The 11,458-nt window shown below is 37.8% G+C and overlaps 2 protein-coding genes and 1 non-coding gene across 8 annotated transcripts in view; 1 reads left to right on the plus strand and 2 right to left on the minus strand.

Moving 5' to 3' along the window:
• PRSS12 (serine protease 12) overlaps positions 1 to 9,314 on the plus strand; it is a 43,695-nt gene extending 34,381 nt beyond the window's left edge. For 2 of the 3 annotated variants that reach the window (XM_085222835.1, XM_085222834.1), the window contains exons 12-13: positions 4,284 to 4,564; positions 6,499 to 9,313. In XM_085222835.1, coding sequence (XP_085078961.1) covers positions 4,284 to 4,564; positions 6,499 to 6,806 — 589 coding nt within the window. In that variant the 3' untranslated portion in view covers positions 6,807 to 9,313. Of the gene's footprint in view, positions 1 to 4,283; positions 4,565 to 6,498 lie in introns of all 3 variants that reach the window. The other variant, XM_010710093.4, reaches the window with a different exon arrangement.
• Positions 9,315 to 9,759: 445 nt separating this feature from the next.
• The window catches only part of LOC100539813 (N-deacetylase and N-sulfotransferase 3), a 75,520-nt gene continuing 73,821 nt past the window's right edge, over positions 9,760 to 11,458 (minus strand). For all 4 annotated transcript variants that reach the window (XM_085222838.1, XM_085222836.1, XM_003205715.5 and 1 more), the window contains exons 15-16: positions 11,017 to 11,082; positions 9,760 to 10,485 (exon numbers count right to left, since the gene is read on the minus strand). The gene's annotated coding sequence lies outside the window, so the exon portion shown is untranslated. The remainder of the gene's footprint in view (positions 10,486 to 11,016; positions 11,083 to 11,458) is intronic.
• On the minus strand, positions 11,248 to 11,378 carry LOC116216632 (small nucleolar RNA SNORA24). The gene has a single exon (XR_004159774.1). It is a non-coding gene; the product is annotated as a small nucleolar RNA SNORA24 (small nucleolar RNA).

Below are 11,458 nucleotides of genomic sequence, written 5' to 3' on the forward strand. Positions count from 1 at the left end.
AAAGAGCAGCAAGTCTGGTCTACAGTACACTGCAATAGGTCCCTGTTGGTGTAGGCACTCTGGGGTATGTAACAGGCTGGCATAGAACTGGCCTGAGAGACCACACTGTTTTGTTTCCTATTTTGCCTTGAAGACTACAATCTAATTCTAAGCATGCAACTCTGACAGCCTGTGGATGAACTACTGTTTACTGTAAAAGAGAGTAGATGCCTTTGGCTCTCAGCTGGCACTGTATAGATAGGACTCAACTTCCTAATTCTCTCAGAGTGATTTTGTTTAGAGCTAGGATAGGTTTCCAAGAGCTATCTATAGATAAAATGTTTTCTTCACATATTTGGCGTAGAGAGACAAGAGAAAGTCCTATACCATTTCCTATAGCCAGGAAATCAGAGTATTGCTTAAATAAAAAAGTGAGCTCAACTATACTATGGAAAAAAATTAACAATTTCTGCATGGTGGTAGACTACTGCACTTATTTTGTGCGTACTGATGCTCTAACAGGATAGTTAAGCATTTGGCAGCTACTACAGGGGAAGAAACATAACCGTCTACAGACAAAAACATCAGTTTTAAATGTGTATGTCTTTTGTGTGTAGAAGTCCACAGAAGTATGATATATCTGTGCAAAGGCTGCTCCTTAAGTCTCTCACTAGAAGCTAAAGCAGTTTCACACATCCTCACGAGAAGCAGCAATTCTCATTCTATTACATATCTAAAAGAAGTGCTTTTAACTAAGACAGGTTTTCCTGAATGTCCATTCTTCATTATTTGGCTTTAAGTTAGCAGCATCCATCACAAAGAAAAACAGCAGGACTTAGAGCGAGCAGCTTTCCTTTTGTTAAAATCAAGGATTAAATATTAAATGTTAGCAGCAAGCTTTCTACTATACTACTAGATATTTGGCTGACAGGAAAGCACTCTCACTGGTCATAAACAGCTTTCCTTTGTGCTTAGTTTCTTTTGTTTCATTGTTGTTCATGATTTTTTTTAAAGAATCAAAACAAACAAAATCTAGATCCTTTGATTACTTAATCAGTTTAGGAAAGAATTGTTTTCATTTCTCATGTAAATTATAAACACTTGATACATTAGTGTTGTTGTTATAATCTTGACTTCTATGAGGTTTAAAAAAAAATACACAACTCCTCCTCGCTTTCAAATGTCATAAAATGTAGTGGACAGAATATATATAATAAACCATGTACTAGGTGATATGGAGAAGGCCTATAAACCAAAATACAGAGGCATCCATTACATTAAAAAAGAGATTTATACCAGTGGAATTTACTGTTCTCTATTTGGGAGCCATACTTCTATTCAACCACTGGCAATGCACACATGCCCAGTATTGTCATTTAGTATATATCTAGAAAAACCCTGTATGTTCTTGAAGACAATGATTAACATAAATGTTCAAGTACTTGTTTCATGCACGCATCTTTCAGAAACTAAAAAATATCTGTCTGGCACTCACATGTGATTCGTTGCATGGAGCCAAATGTACTAACTATAAACTGAGACAGTATTTTCAGTGACTGCTGGAAATGGTTCTGGCATATTATGTCAGGTAAAATCTATTTAATGCTAATGACCTTGTATATTTGTATTCCAATCTAATATTCCACTCAGGCTTATACCAAAAATCAGTAAAATCTTACTCTCAAGCATTCAAAGGTAGTATCTAGCAATACACTGTAGGGTACAGAATCCTATTTAAAGTAGTTTTCACTGGCAATTAAGATGAATGGCTATAAACAGGGACTGTAGCAAAAAGAAGTAGAGAACTGTTCAGTATTTCTATTTGTCAAAGGAAACTATAATTTTACTTATTTCACCAGGCTCACTTGCTGTATCATTTACTGCAGAAGTGGAATGTCATCACACAGTTATGAAATTTGAGCACAAATATCTAACTGAATGAGACGTCAATAACAAACCCGTAACTCTTCCACTTCCTATTTTAGTGGGGTTACATGAAAATATTTCAAGAGAAAATAATACATTTTACTGCAGTTATAAGGAAAGTGCTTTCTGTGCCCGCTTCCTTTTCTAATTTACTGTAAGGAAAATAGATGCTGCACAGTTGGCTAATGCATAGGCTGAGGTTGTTTGTAATCTCACCCTGTGTGCTCGAGGTGACACCGGAGAAGTACTCAGCCAGCTGTACAATCCATTCCAGTATTCTTACATTCTGAGCATTACTCGTGTTCTACAGATAAATTTTGTAAAAGTGAAAGAAAACTGTTTGATACTGTGCACCCCAACCATTCAGCTTCCTGTCTCTATATGGACCTCCTCCAATTGTATAGGGGCACAGAGCTGTGCTCTCAGTTATACTTCTCTGTTACCAAAGTTACACAGAGGACCAATACATCAATTAACTCATACAATAAAATGAGGTACCATTTTGTCAGTTTAGTTTTCATAACACATTCAAACCGCCTTTAAAACTGGTAAAGGCAGACAAAATAATCTAGAAATGAGAAAGTGAGATCTAATGCAAGACAGTAAGACATTCAAGCTTACAAAGAAATATTATATCCTAGAAATTTCAAGGAGCTAGACTTAGGATGCGTTGAGAACCAGGATTTGTGCTTCTGCTTTTTTTAATTATTTATTTTTATTATTAGTTATTTATGCCCTGATTACTGGTGGAAATTCCTAATGAAAACTGATGCAGTGATAAAGTATAACTAGCACTTCTGTGGTCAAAAAAGAAAGATATTAGTGGTGTGACACACAAATAAGAGTTTTTGTTCTTAAATGTTTCTGTTCTTAAATGTTGAGATAAACACACTGAAATATGAATTACATTGAGCAATGTTTGCAGGAGGAAATAAGCAATGCATTTGGATAAATACACTATTTTTCTTCAATCCTCTCTCTGATAACAGAGGCAACACGACTACATTCTTAAACTCTTCTGTAAATATTACCAAGACTGCATCAGTTGCAACTCTTCACTTGAAGCTGCTACAGAATTTTGACTTCTAACCATAAAATACAGTATCCAAAGAGTGAGCATTTCCGATATACTACTGAGGATGACCTGAACGGTTTTTCATGCTAGACATGTAACTTCATTTCTTCTACACAACAGGCCATGTTCTGATGAGTAAATGTTTGGCCATAGCCTGCAACCTTCTTTCAAGCCTAGAAGTGAAATTCTGCTTATACAAGGAGACATGCAGAATTTGACAAAGAAAGTTCTGCAAGTAGCTATGGATGCAGCCTGCAATTAGAATATTCAATGGTATATTATTCCAAAGCACTCTGTACTATTGCTGCTTTGTCTGCCATTTCCCAGGAAAGTTTTCATACAGTGTAGAGATAAACACATTGCTGATCTTTTTGTTAAAAAAAGGAAAAGAAAAAAAGAAGAAAAAAAAGTGTAGGTTAGAAAGTGACTGAACATTGTATTTTCTGCACACGCATTATGAATTTCCTGCTAAAGGATATAGGGAAAAAGAGAAGTCAAAGCAAAAATACTTGGGCTAGCTTAGCCAGATTTAAAATAAATACACCCCACACTATTCCTTGTTTGCATTTTCCTGAGGAGGACTGCATGTATCCTACAATTCAAAATCTCCAAGGCATGGACAAAGAATTGTTATTTTAGCCACAGTAATAATCTCTGGGGTATTTACCATTTAATCTAAAACATCAAAGGGATCAGGGTCATACAGACATACAAAATCAAGGACTTATAGCTCTTCTGTGACTTTGTGGATAGGTGTTCATAATTCACTTACACTTCATTTTTCTTAACTAGTTAACAAAAGAGGTTTTTATCAAATTACTGATGTCTCTAGAATTAAAAAGCTTTTTTCCTCCTTAAGAATCTTCACAACCAAGCTACAAATCAAGATTGAATACTGTTTTCATTGCAGTAGTTATTTAGGACACCACAAAAGTGATAATACTCAAGCTTTTCTTATAATTACTGGCAGTTTGTATTCCCTTGTTAAGTATATTTATAAGGCACACCATATTCACACCTTTGAAGTAAATGCCAGTCATGGCAGATGGCCAAAAGAAAACTTGCCTATGCAAATATACGAAAAGGAACATAAACTAATCTGAAAAATCAAGACAAGTTGTATGGCACTCTTTAGGAAACACTTGTACTTCAGCCTAAGTACCTGAGAAAACAGTTTTACTCTTCTAAAAGAACATGTTGATATTGTTACATGCAAACAATGAAGGCACTGATCCAGTCTGTGGGTGTGCGTAGGATCTAACTTTGCATGAGTGAGCCCTGTTTTTAATAATCTCAATCTCAGGTATGGCAATAACACCAGGAACTATGCCGTGCGAGTTGGAGATTATCATACGCTGGTACCAGAAGAGTATGAGGAAGAAATTGGAGTCCAAGAGATTGTGATGCACAAAGAGTACAGGCCTGACAGCAGTGACTATGACATTGCACTAGTGAGGCTGCAGGGGCCAGAGGAACAGTGTGCCAGATTCAGTACCCACGTCTTACCTGCCTGCCTGCCCTTAAGGAGAGAGAGACCACAGAAAACTGCTCCTAACTGTTACATCACTGGATGGGGTGACACAGGTAAAAATATAATCATTTCCACGCACTGATCACACTACCTGAGGTTGCTTACTGGAAAAAAAAAAAAAAAAAAAAAAAAAAAAGGAAATGAATACTTAAAGTAAGAAAATGCTAAAAATTGAACAGCTTTACTCTTTTTATATAAGGAAATATTTTCTCTTCTGATCCTTAAACAGAAACACTTTGTTTATTGAATTTAGTTTGTGTTTGAAAAGCGGTGATTAACTATGTGACTCTAAATCATAAAACCAGTCAGTATAATAGCCTCATTAAGGTTAATAAGCAAGAATGAAAAGCTTATTTGTTGCAAGGCTCACACTGGATAGCAGATCATCACACCCTGCCTCAGAGCTTAACTAGCAGCTCTCATATTTAGGGATTTTAAGGTAAGTACAAGGAATATTTTAGAAAGACTATTACAAGATAGAAACATGGATAGAAAAAATCTGCATAGTGATATTTCAAATAACATTTTTAGTCTGTCATGTTACCACCATCATTTTCAACTAGCCTGTTGCATTCAGATGAGAAAACATCTTGCCCAAACTCGGCAGCCACAATACAATCTGCAATCCAGGCTTCTGGAATAAACCAGCTAACCACTTTTCAGGTCACTACAAAGTTATTCTTCTTCAATGGTCATAGTGCCTAAAATATTTTACAGATTAGTAACCATGTTTTACTTCTGTGTTTTCGTGGTGCTGAGTACATAACAAGGTCGCAGCCACACTTGATCCTTCGTTTCTCAGACACATTCAAACTGGCAAGGAGGAAAGGCCAAGTATGAGTTCTCCTTCTTATGTGTTAATCCGTGGGCACAGATGACTAGGTCACTGTGCTACATATAAGGAGACAGACTTGTAGGTCTGCTGTTTTTGTGTTGCTTTTCTTTTCTGACAATTCCTAGTTAATTGCCTAGTCTTACCTAGCATTTTACACAATTCACTGAAAGTTCTGCAATACTGTTTACTTAGGACATGTATTTAAGGAAACTAATATTAGACACTGCAGTAATTGCCTCTAATTATGGTAAGAAATTACATCATTGCAGTACTTCAGTTGAAATTTCACTCTTACTATATGAGTCATATTTATTTCACAAGTATTAAGATTTTAACTTCAAAAAAATAAAAACTAATTCACTGGCATTTGTGCCCCGTGTTTCCAACCGAAAAAAGAAGAACTGCAAATTAGAGAAAAAAAGCCATTTTATTAACAGAGCATGGCTTTTAAGATGTGGGAATTGCTACAGAGAAAGAAAATCCAAGAACAGGTTGTTGTCGCTCCACAAAATTAAGATTTCTTGGGCAGGGCTTTCAGCAGTACCCTGAGAAAAGGAGGTATCAAGATTGCAAGTAATTCCAATGATACTGCCCATCTATACCAGCGCACACTCAGGCTCTGTAATGCTACTTCAACTGAGGGGACGAGCAGGCATGTGTGCATTAGTTGGCTCAACAGTGCAGTGGTTGGCTGGATGCTTCACTTGGAAAGTGACAGATGGTGCAGCACCACCGAACAAAACTAACTCTGAACTGGTGACTTAGAAATAATTCTAAAGCTTCAAACTCCACTGCTCACACCTCAAAAACCACCTTTCCCATTGAAGTAATATGATATATATTCCTCTAAAATCACAGAAAGTGTGTTTAAAACAAATGCTAGCCTTGGAATGATCCAGTGAACATTACGTGAAGTGTGCTACATCCAAAACTTTTAGATTTTAAAAAAACAATCTGCTTTCCATATTTACAATATGTTTTTAGTATTTTAATCTTATATTTAGTGCACAGGTTCCTTTTGGTACTTAGTATTCTTTTCAATATATTTAATGACAAAACATTGAGAAGGATCGATAGTCTGAACTGACTTAAATGCTACCTATGTTTCCAAGACAAAGCACCACAATGCGATAATTTTGGTCTTCTTTTCAGGAAGGGCTTATTCAAGAACATTACAACAAGCTGCCATCCCCTTGCTTCCCAAGAGGGTATGTGAAGAACGCTATAAAAGAAGATTCACAGGAAGAATGCTCTGTGCTGGAAACATCCAGGAACAGAAACGCATCGATAGCTGCCAAGGGGACAGTGGAGGACCACTGATGTGTGAGCGTCCAGGGGAAAGCTGGGTTGTGTACGGCGTGACGTCCTGGGGCTACGGCTGCGGAATGAAAGACTCTCCAGGTGTCTACACAAAAGTTTCATCTTTTGTACCCTGGATAAAGAGTGTGACCAAACTATGAGCGTGCTTCATCCAAACCAAACTTGAATAATCCAAACAACATGAATAAAGCAGGACAGCTTGAACAGCACAGATTGCACAGCTGGGGCCCACTGCAAATGGAAACAAGCACATTTTCCTGATTTGTGTGTTTTGGGGTTTTCTTGGTATTAAATCCAGGCTGAATGCACACAACCTTTCCAGTTATGGATTACTATGCAAACAAAAATCCTTCCGTGTCAAGGAAGTTTATCTTGCACAAACTGAAGATAAGCAGAAAAGTGACCTCCAGCTTTGAGTAACATTAGAGCAGGAAAGTTAATGAGTTCACTAGCAGATCCACTTTTCACAGGAAGCTCCAAGCTTTTATATAATTAATAACAGACCTCAAAATTCATTTTTAATTCTAGTTTATTTAATCAGTTCTTGACTGCTTTTCTATTACTCCTATGACCTTATATTCAGTTCTCTAATTTTCACTGTTGTTTTACCAGCTGATGAGACCACAAACAGGCACATGCTTGGTAAGTAACTGTCCATACATTAAGCGTTAGAAGGAAAACAACTGTCAATAATCAGACCTTCACCTAGTCTGAAAAACATATACTAAAGCACATTCAGAAGCAAAGTAGACAGCATGCTGGAAAGTAATTAATTTCCCTGCAAACATTCTATGCAGCTGTATGAGTTAGATAAATGCTGGAAATATTGAAGCAGTCCTTGTCTGAAAAGATGTATAAAGTCTTAAAGGATTATTTTCTAAATACTTAGACAACCTTACCACGTTTAGGGGCAGTGCTGTTTCAGATCATTCTCATTGGAAAAGTAAAAAATTATTTTTAACCAATAACTAAAAAAGTTTGCTTTTTTATCCAGCAACTGCTCAATTTTGCTATAGTAATTTATGACACCACATCAAGTTGTAAGTCATATGGACCCTAGTGCCCTATTATGTTCTAAATATCATTTAGCAATATCCATTCCCTTTATTAACTCCTTTTAAAAACACTCTTCCACATGTTATGAAAACTACAATGGTTTGTTATTAAAAAAACCCACCAAGGTACTCCATATCAAGACAAATAGAAAACAACTTTTACCTTTCTAGGAACAGATGCTTCCCTCACTTTAGAATCACAGAATCATTTACTTTGAAAAAGAACACTGAGATCAAGTCCAACCATTACTGTGACCTACAGAGTCCCATTGTTTAAACCATGGCCCTTGGTGCCATACCTCCCTTGCTTCTCTCGGCAGCCCATCCCAGTGCTTGACCTCCTCCTGGTGAAGAAATTCTTCCTAATCATCACACAGAACCCAGGAAGAAATGGCCATTTCAGTGCAATCCAAATAGATAGCAATCTTTAGAACAGCAGACTAGCTACAATCAACAGTGAAACAAGAAAGTTCAGCACTGTGTCAATGAGCTCTCCTCATGGCCAGCTGGACTGCCTGCAAGCATACCCTGTGTAGTACATTTTTAACAACAATGCTTCTTAAAAAGATGAAAGAACAGCTCTGTGGGCCATGAAACACCCCAGTGAGATAAGTGTGGCAGCTGTGTGTCGCTGCATAGTGATTGTACCAACTGCGACTACCACTTACTGTTTTCCTGTGTTTCCCTTCCTCAGACACTTAAGCTGTAACAGTATTGCGTGGCCTTCTGTGAACAAAGTGGAATGCTTGTATTCATGTTGTAAGTGGGCATTCATTCACTCCCCATATGCTTCTATGTGTCTCTGGTGTTTTAACAAATATCCAAGCCAACTCATTTGTGCAAAGTTGCAATAATGTTGCAAGTGATTGTAAAATTGGCCCTCAATTTCTCTCCTCAAACTTATCGGCCCTATTAAGGGCCACAACTAGCTTAAATATCTTGTTGGAACTGGTGCTAAACTAGTACACGAGGTGCTTTTATATATTTTAGTTTTCTGTAAAACTGCACTAGAAGTGAAATATATTATTTAAAAACATCATATAGTATTATGCTCACCTACTAGACCTATGCTAGTCCTATGTGAAATACTCTCCTAGCAAACTTTAAAGCTGTTTACACTTTATATATACGTAGCCCTTTTAATTACAGAGAAAGTAAGCCTGTCAGAAGGTACCTACTCGTACAGTTTTGCTAAATAAGACCCTTGATTATAAGACTTGTGAAGTAGATAACATAGTGCAATATGTGTGACATACAGCATAAATCATTTTAAGAGTTGCACCACAAAATGCAATACTTAGAGAAAAAATCAAGTCTGTACACTAATGTAGAAACATTTAGATTTAGTAAGGTAAACCATTAGTTTTGCTTTCTTAGGATGCTTTAATACTTAAAAGTTGAAATGATGCCTAGTTCCCCTGCAGACAGGATGCCTTTGCTAGTTCCTAAAAGAAAATGAAATTGTCTTTGTTATATCATTCTACTTCTTGTTCAGTGAGCCTGATGATGTAAATGTAAACAATAAAAACTGCCACACTTACTGACATAATGTCTAAGTGGATATGGCAGGAACATTAGTTGTGGGTAAACTTGTTTGCAATGAATTTTCTGATTAACAAAGATATTCCACACAAAGTTATGCTAAGCAAGAGCAGGCACTATCTAAGTTTGCTTATATACTTCAGAAGGAAAACATTTAACTTGTCCCATTCTTCAGTTATTTTATGAATATGCAGTAAGTGAAAACATCCAACAAATGAAATAGAGAAAGCAGCTACATTCAAAAATCTCTTTCTTCCCTGCAGAAAATCTTTAATTCTTCCCTTTAAAACCACGTGCCTTCTGGAATGGCTTCCAGACAGCATCAGTCATTTACTTCTTTGGCCCAAATCTATTTAGCTGAAAGTACAAGGCCCAGATACCAGAAGGTGAATGCACACAGCAAACACATTTGGCCCCTCCTCAGTAAGTCTGAAGTTTACGTGCAGGTCTGGTCTTGGTTATCAGTACACTTGTAAGGAAGAAGCGACACTTGCAGTGTGAATCCATATCTCTTTATTGACTCATTAGTACATTTGAGTGCTTTACATTAACATGTATTAAAGTTTTAACTGCAGACGTTCACATACACCTTTTAGACTTCACAAACTTACCGTATCTTCCACATACATGTACACTCCTTGTAACAACCCTTTTAAGGTGCTTTAGCAGCAGCAGAGTCACCAGAGAAAGCACAACATTTCTCCAGATTTAGAACTACTGAAGCACGGTGAGCTGCGTGACTAGAGTACAGCACAGTCACTAACTACTGACATTGTAATAACATAAAACTTGGTGAAAGCCTTGAAATGAGAGCAGCTGAAGATCCTGGAAGGCAGCATAAATATGCCAACATCCTCCTAACTACATTCTCTTTTGTGCAGACTGATTCCACACTATTTTGAAACACAGTACACTACATACCAGGCCCTCTGTGCTCTTTGTTAAGATGAGGGACTGCAAAGCATTTAGGCTCGAGGTATAAACTTAATTAGAAGAGTTTAAGTCTAAACTGAAATTAAGACCCAGCCTAAAAGTAGTGCTTGCTTCCATATTTGAAAAACAGGAATATCATTACTTACAAAGACCATTAATCCTGTAAGATTGCCTATTAACCCTTAAAGTAAGTAAACAATAGAAATTCTAGTCACAGTTACTCCAAAAATTTACAGGTTGAATTTAGACCCATCTTCTTCTGCCATCACAACTCAAGAATGTTTTTCCCCTGTAAAGAGAAGTTTGACGCAGTTTAATATTGCTACACATACAAGACAGCGGACACTACTCGACAGCACAGTGCCTTCCTAGAAGCTGTATGCTGCTCTGAAACAAAGTTAATGGAAGCCATCTCCCCTGCTTCAGATCACTATTTGTACTCATTCTGCTAACTCAGCAACGTGCTTACTAACAGGCTTGCTCCTTGCACACACAACTTCTGGACCCAGATGCTTCCATTTAGTAGGCAAAAGTACTGGCAACACCCATTTTTACCACAGCCCAGTCTTCAGAATACACTGAACACATCCACACCAAAGCCCAATTCTTCCAAATAACAGACTTTTTCTTACAACTTTTTATCAGTAAAAGATAATTACACACAATCAAGTAGACTTTCAATAAATAAAAATCAAGCTCATATTTTGATTTCAGTGGCGATGAGACGGGTCTCAGCAGCTTAGTCGCTAAACGTAACTAATAAATTGCTATTATTCCCGCTCACAACTTCTCTATTAGGAGCTCATAAGGCAACACATACCCAGTCACGCGGTGTCTTTGAGGAAAGGAACTTCTATGCCGCCTCCACACTTCCGGCTTCTGCATTCTAAGAGAGTTTAGGGGGAAAAAGAAAAAAAGGGAGAAGGGGTGGGGAGGGGAAGAAGACTTGTTTAAAAAACGGAGCTTCGACAAGTAACAAAGGAAAAACAAAAAAACAACAGCATTCAGAAGAAGCCGCCAACCCCCTGCGCCACAAACCCCTGCCGACTCGGCTTGTTACTTGCCACAGTCAACGACTACTACCAACGGGACGGTAGAAGTTTTGCCAATTAGCAAGAAGCTGCTCTTCCATGCCTAGGAAGGGGGACAGCCACAGGCGGCAGCCCCCATGGAGTCATGGAGCGGCCCTCCCACACCCCACCACACGGCGGCCGCCATCCTCCCAAACGCCGGCCGTTCACTCCCCCCGCTCCCCATCATAC

The sequence above is a fragment of the Meleagris gallopavo genome, chromosome 4, assembly GCF_905368555.1.
Source record: "Meleagris gallopavo chromosome 4, MGAL_WU_HG_1.1, whole genome shotgun sequence".
Classification (NCBI taxonomy): Eukaryota; Metazoa; Chordata; class Aves; order Galliformes; family Phasianidae; genus Meleagris; species Meleagris gallopavo.